Source organism: Manihot esculenta, chromosome 7 (assembly GCF_001659605.2).
Source record: "Manihot esculenta cultivar AM560-2 chromosome 7, M.esculenta_v8, whole genome shotgun sequence".
Classification (NCBI taxonomy): domain Eukaryota; kingdom Viridiplantae; phylum Streptophyta; class Magnoliopsida; order Malpighiales; family Euphorbiaceae; genus Manihot; species Manihot esculenta.
The window spans coordinates 31,493,160-31,506,437 of NC_035167.2; the positions used below are offsets into that span (position 1 = coordinate 31,493,160).

General features: G+C 35.0%; 1 protein-coding gene across 2 annotated transcripts; it reads left to right on the forward strand.

Annotated features, from left to right (window-relative positions):
• Positions 1 to 81: 81 nt before the first annotated feature.
• Positions 82 to 10,520, forward strand: LOC122724057 (probable RNA helicase SDE3). 2 transcript variants are annotated; one of them, XM_043958419.1, is made up of 4 exons: positions 82 to 233; positions 982 to 2,014; positions 8,999 to 9,208; positions 9,330 to 10,520. In XM_043958419.1, the coding sequence occupies exons 2-4, from the start codon at positions 995 to 997 to the stop codon at positions 10,317 to 10,319; spliced, it is 2,220 nt and encodes a 739-aa protein (XP_043814354.1). In that variant the 5' UTR covers positions 82 to 233; positions 982 to 994; the 3' UTR covers positions 10,320 to 10,520. The 2 variants fall into 2 exon arrangements, with proteins under 2 accessions (XP_043814354.1, XP_043814353.1); XM_043958418.1 differs by lacking the exon at positions 82 to 233 and having other exon boundaries at positions 869 to 2,014.
• The last annotated feature ends 2,758 nt before the right edge of the window (positions 10,521 to 13,278 follow it).

A 13,278-nucleotide genomic window follows, 5' to 3' on the forward strand; every position in this document is an offset into this window, starting at 1 on the left:
TATATCTTAGCCATTAAGGAAAATTTATAGTCTTAATAGAAGGTCAAGATCAGAATCTTTTTCTGGGATAGTCTCCTGTGGGGTCCATTCTGCTGATGTGGCAATATAGTGGTGGGTGTGAATGTTCTGGGAAGGCTGCTGATGGTTGAACGTTGATTGGTGGTGTACTGCTCTGTTCATTTCAGTGAGTTCGTCCTGCTCTCTTTCATTTCTCACAGGTTGGGGAGTCTCAGGTGAGTCAATTCCTTTCCCATCTAACTCGTTCTGTCTTATTTCCCCTTTTTCTTTTTGGGTCCTTGTAATTTTGATCTTTTCTATCAAGCTACTGAAAGTTATGTTGATCTGATTCATCTGCATTCATTTTGTTCTTGGGAGGGGAAAATTAGGGAACTGATTGAGAAATCAATATCGATCATACATGGAGTATGTTATTTAATATGATCCAGAAACAAAATCAACATAATTTGCTGTATTCCTTTTGGGTAGTCATCAAAATAAATTTATATCAAGATTCAAGAATTCTTTACTTTATAATATCTTTTTGTGTTGCAATAATTCAGCAACTGTACACTGGGATTGGGCTTCCTCATCTTCACTAGAACTGGTGTTTCAGTCTAGTCCTGGTAAATGCATGCAGCAGGTTAAGTGACCTTAAGAAATCCAAGTTACCAAGTTTTCCCAGTTTCTGATTTAGTACTAGCAACAAAATCTTCTAGGAAGCAAGTCATAGAAGGCGATCCTTAGTTTCAGTAAGAAAGATTAATTGAATATTTTGGTGATAACCACTCTTAATTTGTCTCCCCATGCCTAGCAATCTCATCTGTTAAGTTCCATCTATTAAGATGGATCAATTTCTCCCTTTTGAAGTGAGATTATAGAGAATATGACTAAATTATTTGTCATGGGTGGAGTTGAGTGTCATGATTCTGTGCAACAAATTGTGTCAAAAGAATATTGTCGTTTTATACTATCTTTTTGCAGGAAGTGGGCCTACATGTCTCAGTTTCTTGAAATCTTGCGTTGTATTCTTTGTTGTGTTGAAGATTATGGAGATGAAAATGAATATGAAACATTTTATGTAAACACTACACGGGAACCAAGAGTGTCTCGAAGTGTTATTCCTTTCAATTTCAAGGCAATATTCGGTTCAAGGTCAAGTGATTCTGTAAACTCAGTGGAAAGCATTTATGATGTGTCTAGTAGTTTTGATAGTAATAGGAGATATGTGCGTATACCTTCCCATAGTCCAGAAACATATTCCTCTTGGCTGCCACCTTCATCCCAAACTACAACAAGAGCATCTTCTTCGTACCGACCTCAATCGCTAACGACAGATGTGACTTCTTCCAAACCATCACAGGCATCACTGCTATCTCCTGCATCCCAAACTTCGTCTAGATCATCCCATCAGGCACCAAAACTCCCACTATCTTCAAAAAAAGCGCAACCATTAATACCAGAAATACCTTCTTCTAAGCCATCTCCAGTGTCTCTTACATCCCCAACTTCTTCATTAAAACCATCCCCTCAAACACCTTCATATTCTTTAAATCCATCTGTATCCCTCCCTAAACCTTCAACAGCTGATTCTAAACCATCTCCTTTGTCCTCTGCAACTTCAGCATTTTCTTTTAAACCTGTTCCTAAAGCACCTCCTTCTTCCTTGGACGCTTCTCTATCATCGTCCAAGCCCTCCCTGACTTCTTCCTCAAATTTCATCAAAATTCCTGATATCCAAAGCTCCTGTTCTGAGTCATCTCCATCACCGTCTAAGCCCCTTCCATCTTTTAAGCCAACACTGGCTCCAGCTTCCTCAAATGTCACCAGTCAACAGACAAAAGCCAACTATGTATGGGTTCAAAAGGATACATTACCTATTTATATGACTCCCAAGGATATACAAGATTTGATCAAGAAAGACATGGTGCCTGAAGTTCTGAAAAAGCCATTGACTTTGTCAACGTATAAGGATTATTTTGCTGCTCTTCTTTATGCTGAAGACTTCTACATTGAGGTATTTACTATGTTAATCATATCTCTAAGTAGTTTTATCTATAATCTAGTTGAATAAGAAAACACACCGTTATGCCTCAAAAAAATTTTGCATGGCAAAAATATGTCTACGAAATCTTAATTATTCTATATGCTATTTTTCTGTCATGAAAAGCTGACTATTCAGAAAAACATATAGCTGAAACTGCAAAAAAAATAAACGGCAGAAGGGAAGTTTAGATACAACAAGATGGATTCTAGGCAATGAGAACGAATCAAGCATAACTTGAAATTTCAATGATAATTTAATCATTTGTCATACTTTTTACTGGGTGGACTTTTCTCTTCAAAGTTAAAACTGCTAATATATCGGTTCAGTATCCAAAAGGTGAAATAACTGGCCTGTCATGTATAGATGTTTCAAGAAATAGGATTGCTATGTTATGAAGCTGTTTGAAACATCTCAATTTGAATGCGTGTCTACATAAGATTGAAAATTTATTTGCCAAAGAAACAAGTATAGATGAAAAAAAGAATAGAAAAGATCTGGCAAAAACTCTAAATGACTCTAAAAACGATGATGAAAAGAAGAAGTGGGAAGCAGAAGATTTGAGAGAAAAATGCTTGATGATTTCCCTCAAGCCAATTGAGGTATATATATTATTTATAAGAATACATACTATGTAAAAAAATAAATTAATTCCCTAATTATAGCCTAATCATATCTCAATTATATCACACAATCATATCTCTAATTATGTACACAATCATTATAAATCTAGACTATTTACATAAAGTATCTCAACACTCCGCCTCAAACTGGAGCGTACATGTCATGCGCTCCAAGTTTGTTTCAAATATACTCGATTCGTGAATCCCGAAGAGATTTTGTGAAAACATCAACTAGTTAATCATTTGAGTTGACAAAACTAGTATAAATGCATCCCAGCTCAATCTTTTGCCTAATAAAATGGCAATCCACCTCTATATGTTTCGTCCTCTCATGAAAAACTAGATTTGATGCAATATGGAGGGCAGCTTGATTATCACATATCAGCTTTATTTGGCCAGTATCACCATATTTTAATTCCTGAAGGAGTTGCTTCAACCAAATGAGTTCGCATGTTGCCAAAGCTATATTTTAATTCCTGAAGGAGTTGCTTCAACCAAATGAGTTCGCATGTTGCCAAAGCCATTGCTCGATATTCTGCTTCTGCACTTGATTTTGCAACCACACTCTGTTTTTTACTTTTCCAGGATATAAGATTCCCTCTAATCATAATACAATATCCTGAAATAGATCATCTATCTGAAGGGGAATCTGCCCAATCTGTATCAGAATAGCCAACAATTTGTAAGTGACCCTTGTCCTCATAGAGTAGACCCACTCCTGGAGCTCCTTTGATATATCTAAGAATACGAATGACTCCATCCTAGTGATTATTGTGTAGGGTTTGAAAAAATTGACTAACCACACTTATATCAAAGTAAATATCTGGTTGAGTGATAGTGAGATAATTGAGTTTGCCAACTAATTTTCTATATCTAGCAGGATCTTTAAGTAGCTCCCACTATTTAAGAACCAATTTGACATTTGGATACATGGGAGTGTCCACATGTCTACAATCTAACATGCATGTTTCTTCTAATATATTCAAAACATATTTTTGTTGAGAAATTGTAATACCTGGTTTAGATTGTACCAGTTCAATCCCTAAAAAATACTTCAACTTTCTCGGGTCTTTAGTTTGGTAATGACTGAACAAATATTGCTTAAGCTGAAAGATTCCATCATAATCATTTTCTATAATGACAATATCATCAACATAGACCACCAAGTAGATGCATCTATCACCATTATGGCAAAAAAATACGGAATGATAAGAATTACTTCGAGACATTTCAAATTGTTGAACTACAGTGCTGAATCGTCCAAACCATACTCTTGGAGACTGTATTAGACCATACAAAGAGCATCGAAAACGAGATACTAAGTCTAACTCCCCCCTTGAGCAATAAACCCTGGAGGTTACTCCATATAGACTTCTTTGGCGAGCTTACCGTAAAGAAAGACATTTTTAATATCCAGTTGATAAAGGGTCCAGTGATTAATTGCAGCCAGAGAGATAAGGAGGCGAACAAAAGCTATTTTGACTAGTGGAGAGAAAGTATTACTGTAATCAAGCCCAAAAATCTGTGTGTAACTTTTAGCTACAAGGCGAGCTTTAAGGCGATCAATTTTTGCCATCAAGTCCCACCTTAACCGTGTAAACCCAGCGACAACCAACAATAGACTTGCCATGTGGTAAAGATACCAGTTCCCAAATTCCATTATTATGAAGAGCAATCATTTCCTCAACCATGACATTACACCAACTAGGAGGATTCAATACTTCTCTAATTGTCTTGGATATAGAAATAGCAGACACGGTGGAAACAAAAGTATAATAGGAAAGAGATAAATGGTGGAAACAAAAGTATAATAGGAAGGAGATAAACGATGGTAACTCATAAAATTATAAACGGGATGAGGATTTCAAGAAGAGCGAATACCTTTTCGGAGAGCAAGAGGAGTAGTAGCTGTTGCTCTTGAAGGCAAGACTGAAGTAGGTGATGATGGAACTGGAGGTGAGTCATTAGAACTACCTGCATCAGGGAGAGAAGTATCATTATTATTAGCAGATAGGTGAGGCCGACGTGTATAGACCTGAAGAGGTGGTGTAGGAGTAGGAGATGGATTAACTTGAGACCAAGGAGAGATAAGAGTTGCAGGAATAGGCAAAGTTATAGGAACAAAGGTTTTGTGCGTTGAACTAGAAGAAAAGTAAGGGGAGGTTTCAAAAAAGGTGACATGTATAGAGACAAAATATCTGTTAGAAGTGGGATCATAATATTTGTAATATTTTTGAAGTCGAGAATAGTCGAGAAAGACACATTTAATTGATTTAGGCTGGAGTTTATCTTTACCAAGAGTATGATCATGAACAAAATATGTACATCCAAAAACTCGCAGAGACAACTGGTAGGGGTGTAAATAAACCAAACCGTTCGTGAGCTACTCGAGGTTCGGTTCGATAAAAGCTCGACCGAGCTCGACTCAATTTCTAAACGAGCCAAGCTTAAGCTTAATTTTTAGACTCGTTTGGTAAACGAGCCAAGTTTGAGCTCCATAGCATTCGGCTCGTTAAGACTCATGAGCTTGACTCGTTTCTAAGTTCATGAGCAGGCTCGCGAATAGACTTGCGAACAGTCTCGTTAAGTAAGCTGAAATTATTATCACAAGAGAAATAAACTCAAATCCTACATATACTTTCATGAGCCAAACTTAAATTTTCTAAAATTCAGCTCTATATAGTTTAGTTACACTCTTAAACTTGCATATATTTGGATTATTAAGATTTAAAAATTCATCTTTATAAGTTTACGAGTTAATTTGTAGATATACTTATTTAATTAAAATTATTTTAGTTTTAAACTTATTAGTTTTAAACTAAAACTCATTATACATGTAAATAAATTGAACTACTCGTGAACATTCGAGACTAAGCTCGATAAAAGCTCTCGACTAAGCTCGATAAAAGCTCTCGACTAAGCTCGATAAAAGCTCTCGACTAAGCTCGACTCGTCTAAGCTCGTTTGCTAAACGAGTCAAGTTTGAGCTTTTTAATACTCGGCTCGAGTTCGAAATGAGTAAAGCTCGAATTCGGCTCGAGCTCAAAAAAATTTTAACGGACCAAGCTTGAGCTCTTCAAAACTCGGCTTGACTCGGTTCGTTTACACCCCTAACAACTGTTGGAGGTCTGGTTAGAAAAGAGAACCAAATCAGGACTCTGATGTTGAAAAACAAAGGAAGGCATACTGTTGATCAAGTGGCAGGCAGTAAGGACCGTCTCACCCCAAAAACACAGCGGAACTATGATGTATGAATAAGGTTCAAGCGATTTCAATCAAATGCCGATTTTTTCCTTGACAACACCATTTTGTTGAGGAGTATGGGCACAATAAGTCTCGTGAGTAGTACCCTGATTAGACAAGAAATGAGAAAAAGAAGAGGAAATGTATTCTCGTACATTATCACTATGCAAAACCTTAATGCAAACACTAAATTGATTATGTATGTCAGCACAAAATTTTTGAAATAAAATTGAGAATAACTCAAAGTGATTCTTCATTAAAAAAAGCAAGTGCAACGAGAATAATCATCATAAAAGTAACAAAATACTAAAATCTCAAAGTTATATTGACACGACTTAGACTCCAAATGTTTGAATAAACAAATCAAACATCAAGGTGGCCCTGTTATTGACTCGCTTGGGAAATGAAGTCCGAGTCTTGGACCCTAAATGTCTAAATGAACAATGTCAAACATCTAGGTGGCCCTGTTATTGACTCGCTTGGGAAATGAAGTTCGAGTTTGTTTCCCAAGTTGACATTACTCACATGCTAAAGAAGATAAAGAAGAAAGACTAAGGACGATTTTATACAATTTGCAAAGACTAGGATATCCCAAACGGTTATGAATAAACTCATGATAGAAATAAAAACAACTGGAGAGGTGGTACAATCCTTGTGTCTCAGATCCTGTTCTAATCATTCTCCCAATCCTTGTATCTCAGATCCTGATCCAATCATTCTCCCAGTACTCCAGTCCTGCACCACAACAGAATCAGCAGTAAAGGTTACTAAACAATTAAGATTTTTGGTCAATTTGCTAATGGAAATTAAATTATATAGACATTCAGGAGTGAACAAGACAGTAATTAAGAGAATAGAAGGAAGGAGTTGTACTTTTCGTATTCCTTTAACTTGAATTTGTGAACCATTAGCTAAGATGACTTTAGATGGTGGGGAAGGAAAAACAAGAGTAGAGAAAAGATTGTGATTACCATAGATGTGATCAGAAGCACTAGAGTCCAACAGGTAAAGACTTAGTTAGACAAGCAAAGGAATTATCGGAGTGAACAATGCTGTAAGATGGAGGATGTTGCTTAGCTGTTTGGAACTGCAAGAATTCTTTATAGTTTTCTCCAGTTAAAGTGATTGAATTTAGTTCCTGAGATTTATTGGTAGGTTGTGGAAGCAGGTCTTCTTTATTAGATTGGGCAAGATGAACTAATGACTTCCAGTATTATCGGGTTGATTGGGTTGTGGTGGTCTGCCATGCAATGCCCAATATGCATCTCAATAAAACTTCTTCCCTTTACCTTCGCGATTTCCTCCTTGTCCTTGATTCCGTTGCTGCACAGCCAAAACTGAGTATTCCATATTTGTAGCGTCACTCTGACTAAGGGAAACTCGTAAGAGCCTGGCTAACATATCTTCTAAAATTGGAATAACTAAACCAGTCAAAATTTGATCTTTCACAGAACAAAGGTCAGATCGCAATCCAATTAATGCCAAAACCATAAAGAATTTATTTCGTTGTTCTTCTTGCGCATCAACATCATCAGAAAAAGGCATAAGAGAATTAAATTTATCTTTCAAAGTTTCTACTTGACCAAAGTAACTAGTCATATCCTGATGATTATGTTGTAAGCGAACTATATTTGACATAACCTTATAGATGCGTTGTATTGTACGTCATTAATATACAATGTTTTGGTCTTAGTCCAAACCTTACAACAAGTTTTGCAAGACTGAAACAAAGCAATTTTGGATTTAATGAATGCCATAGAAGACTACATAGTTGAGCATTAATCTTAACCCAATTGGTTCTATCAGTGGCAGTGATACTAGTGACATTTTTTGTTAAATAATCATCATACCCCTGCCCTAAAAACCATAATTCTACTGATGTAGCCCAAGATACATAATTACTACTTCCTTCCAACTTCATCGTAGCAATTGAAAAGAAAGGTTTAAGGGACTCTGGAACAACAAGAGACTAAATAGGGACCTGAATCTGCCAAAAAAGGAGGATTTGTGCATGTGAACAGTAAATCCGAAGCTACTCTTCACAAGAGATGCGTGAAGACGGACTGGGCAGGTGACCGGACCTAGTGAGCTGGAGTCGTCGTCATCGGGGGATGCTGGAGGAAGGGTCACCGGTGTGAAAAGGTCGCCGGAGAACGGTTCACGCGCCGGCACGTGTGCTGGAGACAAATGGCTTGAGTGGCACGTGGGGCCAGTTCTGGTGACAACGCTTTACCAGGTCGGTGATCGGAAGCTGGCGAGAAATATGGGCTAGGTCGTAAGACCAACTGATTTTCAGAAAGACTCCAAAGCAAGGTGGCAAATCTGCCACTCATAGCTAAACCAAGTAGTTGTCTCTAATACCATGAAAATGACAATGAAAAGAAGAAGGGGGAAGCATAAGCTTTGAGAGAAAAATGCGAGATGATTGCCCTCAATCCAATTGGGGTATATATATTATTTACAAGAATACATACTAGGTAAGAAAATAAATTGATTCTCTATTTATAACCTAATCATATTCCAATTATATCACACAATCAGATCCCTAATTATGTACACAATCATTAAAAATCTAGGCTATTTACATAAAGTATCTCAACAGACTCCTATTAGCTTAACCCAAATATCTTGTACTGCTTCTTTCTTTCTATTGAACTTATTTATTGACATGTTGTTAATAACAGCATAAACATTCAATTGCATAGTCCATAACATGTCAAATTTTCACAATCAAATTGATCTAGTAGGCTTGGTAGAAAATCATCTTTGGTCTTTCGGATAAGAAAAGAAGCCATAACTTTCCTTGTATGATGACAAACAGAACAAGCAAAAACTTGTACAACTGCAAAAATGGTTAGAACTCATTAAACATAACCTTTTGATTTAGTAGATACGTTTATGTGGAAACAATTAACTGGTGTACATAGTTCATGCTGCTGCCTTTAGACTGTAATATGTTGCAATTTACTATATTATTTTTTTTCATAGGCTTGGTCTTGCTTCCATTTTTTATTTTATTCAGTGCTTTGACTTTTGATCTTGCAAATTCAGCCTTTTGCACTGGCTTGGTTAATGTTTTTGTATGGATCAGAAATGGAGCAAGTTCAAATTGGTGGATATCACATTAAAATTGCAAAAAGCATCAGTCTTTAAACTATCATACTTCACAGAGAGTCATGAAAAGGAAAATAAAACCTTTGTGACATTTGAGATTGACGCATGTCGTGAGAGGCGGCCATTTCTAATATCAAGGGACTTTGTCTTTGCAAGACCCTCAGGAAATACGACTGAGCCATTTCAGGTTAGCCACTACAACTTCCATTTAGTGTATTCTATGGACAGAAATATTTATTCAGGTCATCTATATGCATCTCATATTTCCATTTTATCCACAACTTATAATGTTTTCAAATGCAAAACAGGGTGTTATTTATCGAGTGGTGAGGAGCACAACTGTGCTGGTTGAATTTGGTGATGATTTTTATGCTCAGCATCATTCATCTCGCAAATATGATGTTAGCTTCTCATTTAACAGAGTGTGTTTAAAAAGGGCTCATCAAGCAATTGAAGCTGCCTCAGATCCTTTATTTAAAGATTACATTTTCCCTGATTGTAACTTCAGAAAGAGATGCTCTGAATCAACACCTTCATATTGTAATTATAAACTTGATGCCGATCAAATGTCCGCAGTTTGTCAGATCTTATCCTTTCAGGGGCCACCTCCTTATCTCATTGAGGGCCCACTCTGTGTAACTAAAGCTACAAGGCATGAAATTAGTCAACTATCAAGAACTGGATTGGTTGTCCAAGAAGCTGTGCTAGAATTTTATCGAAGCTCTCAAAAGCACCGAATTCTCATATGTGCACCTAATAACAGCACATGTGATTTGTTGACAAGAAGCTTGAAGAAGCACATTCCTAAATCAGATATGTTTCGAGCTAATGCTGCATTTCGAGAGATATATGGGGTGCCTACTGATATACGCTCGTCATGTGTATATAAAGGTGAATGTTTTTCTTGCCCGCGCCTTCAGGAACTCCGGAAGTTTAGAGTAATATTATCAACTTATGTGAGTAGCTTCCGGCTTTGTAACGAAGGCATTGCTGCTGGACATTTTAGTCACATTTTCTTGGTGGATGCCTCATCAGCTACTGAGCCTGAGGTAATGGTGGCACTGGCTAATTTGGCGAACAAGAACACAGCTGTAATAGTCACTGGTGCACCAGGAAACTATCCAGGTTGGGTGCGCTCTGATATCGCTAGAGAAAATGGACTAATGGATTCATACTTCGAAAGACTTAATGAGAGAAATCCATACGCTAGACTTGATCCAATGTTTATCACAAAGCTGGTCAGCTTCGAGTCCAAATCAGATGATAACCAAAGCTTTGACCCTTTCTTCTTTGTGTAGTTTGCTATTTGATAAACAACAGCAGTACCTGTTGATGTGTAAAAATTAATCCATGGAGTCCACTGTAAGTTGCTTCCCACTTTCTTGTGGACACGATGCTTGTATTGTTTAGTTTTTCCAGCGTTTTCCGAGTAACTAGATCACTTTTCAGAATTATGTTTGAGACCATATATCTACAATGTGGCTAGAATTTGTTTTCCAGACATGAAGGCACAATAGCAGTTAAGATCATGGGTTCAAATTTTAGCGGTTAAGATCATGGTCAGGACTTGATTCTACAATAGCATTTGATAGTTTAAACTTTTGACATAATGGTCATGACTTAATTCTACAATAGCAGTTAAGATCATGGATTCAAATTTCAGCGATACTGGGGAGAGGATTATCTAGCCTGCTAAGATCCCTTCAAAACAAGGCACACTCCTAGTCTTATACTATATATATGTCCTATTCCAATTTCCAACTATGCATTTGATCGGTTCGGTTCGATTTAAAATCGAATCGAATTAAATAAATTACAAATTAAAATTTTGATATTTATAAAAATTAAATCAATTTTGATCAGATTTCAATTAATACAAATAGAATTTGTGGCTACACAAAGCGTGGAGAGTAGTTCTAGATTCGGTCCAAGACGAACTATTGTAGGGAATTTATTGAAACCGTTGAATTCGGAATATAGTAAACTAGCTCCCGAATGGAGAACTACTCCTTTGATGGGTGTCGCAATGGTTCTATTTGCGATATTCCTATCTATTATTTTGGAGATTTATAATTCTTCCGTTTTACTAGATACAAATCGATTTTGGTCAAAAATCAAATCAAATCGAATTAGTCTGATTTGATTTGATCGATTTAAATTTTTCATAAATTTTTTATTTTTTACATTTTATTTTTAGTATTTTAAAATTTAATTTGAATATTTTAACCTTATCATTTAGCCTCTCTATATTATTAAAAATAATATACTATTATCATTAGTCAGTTTGGTTCGATTTTTTTAATTTTTTTTTATTAAAACTAAATCAAACTGAAATAATTAAATTTTTTAAAATTAAAAACCAAACCAAACTGAAATGAATAAAAATTGAATCAAATCGATTTTGATCAGAAATCAAATAGAATCAAATTGGTCTAATTCGATTTGAATTTTTAATAAATTTTTATTTTTTAAATTTTATTTTTAGTATTTTAAAATTTAATTAGAATATTTTAACCTTATAATTTAGTCTATCTATATTATTAAAAATATTATATTGTTATCACCAATCAATTTGATTTGATTTTTTTGATTTTTTTAATTAAAATTAAATCGAACTAAAATAATTAAAATTTTTAAAATTAAAAATCAAATCGAAGTGAAATGAATAAAAAACTAAATCAAATAGATTTTGGTCAAAGATTAAACCGAATCGAATTGGTCTGATTCGATTTGAATTTTTAATAAATTTTTTATTTTTTACATTTTATTTTTAATATTTTAAAATTAAAATATTTTAACTTTATAATCTAATATCTCTATATTATTAAAAATAATATACTATTATTACTAGTCAATTCGATTTATTTTTTTTTATTAAAATTAAATCGAATTAAAATTAAAAATTAAATCAAATTAAAATAAATAAAAAATCAAATTAAAATTTTAAATTAACCGCTAACCCAATCCAATTATAGTTATTTTATTCTAACTTTAATCGTTCACTTAGAATAAAATTTATTAAAGATTTCATAGATAGGAAAAAGAAAAGCATTTTTTGTACTTAAAGCAAAATATGATGGAGAGATCTTTCACATCTCATTTGGTTTTTTATATACATTAAGAAACTATAATTAATACAGTTAAAGTAATAATTTTTATATTTTTTCTTAATATATTATCAAATTATTTTTTAAAATTAATAATTTTACCTTTTAATAAATATTAAATAGAAATATATTAAAACTAAATGAATAATCACCCTCTCAGAAAATCAAATAAAGGGAATAAAAGATGAAGATATACAAAATCTTGGAAAGCGTCTGACGGAAGAAACAGATAGTGGGTGTGCTTGTGAGATTGGTTGATATTTTTTTTTTTTTTTAGAAAAAGAGGCCTTTATTTTATTAATCTAGGCCATGAAAGCCCCAATCTATCAGCATTCAGTAAAAATTTAATAGTAACAGGAGGCCATTGATGAATTTTCAAATTAAAATCATCACCAATAGTTAAATTAGTCAAACGATCCGCTACCGCATTTGCTTCCCTGTAAATTTTTACCATCTTGACTTTCCAGCTTCTATTGATAAGATCACGACAATTTTTCACCAAATTAGCAACTCTAAAAACTCATGCACCTCTACCTGCAAGTAAATCTAACGCGAGTTGAGAATCCATTTGAACTTCAATCTTCTTCCACCCTGAATCCCATGCTAATACTAAAGCATAATATATTCCCCATAGCTCAGCTTTCATTACTCCACAATTGCCCAAAAACCGTTGAAAGCCCAAAAGCCATCTACCTACAACTTGCTCTTCCTGCTGACAACAATGCACTACCATCGGAATTCACTACCACCCAACCTGTTTCTGGCGGCTTCCACCCAACATACTTCAAAGACCGGCTTCTCGGTCCAGACCCAACCTGCATCGAAAACCTCCATGCATGAACATATTCTTTTGCTCGAAGCTGAATAAAGGACGCATCAATAGTATCCTGGTCATTATTCTCATTAAAAACCAACAAGTTTCTTCGCTTCCATAACCACCAAATAGCCGAACTAAAAAGCACATCCCATGGTATTCCATTAGCCAATAACCCTATTTTTTCTATATTAGCAGATAGCCATAAAGGCACATTCAAAATATCAAAAAATGGAGAAACGAAATTGATAGGTAAAAGAGAATTCCAAATTTGTTTCACATGTTGGCAATCTCGTAGAGTATGCAAAACAGATTCACTTGCAACTCCACAAAGAG

Bases quoted from the DNA above. Each gene is read 5' to 3' on its own strand.
- LOC122724057 (XM_043958418.1), top strand. From the start codon at position 884: ATGACTAAATTATTTGTCATGGGTGGAGTTGAGTGTCATGATTCTGTG. The intron at 2,015-8,998 runs GTATTTACTATG...TGTATGGATCAG, and splicing joins CTGAAGACTTCTACATTGAG to AAATGGAGCAAGTTCAAATT. The intron at 9,209-9,329 runs GTTAGCCACTAC...AATGCAAAACAG, and splicing joins ATACGACTGAGCCATTTCAG to GGTGTTATTTATCGAGTGGT.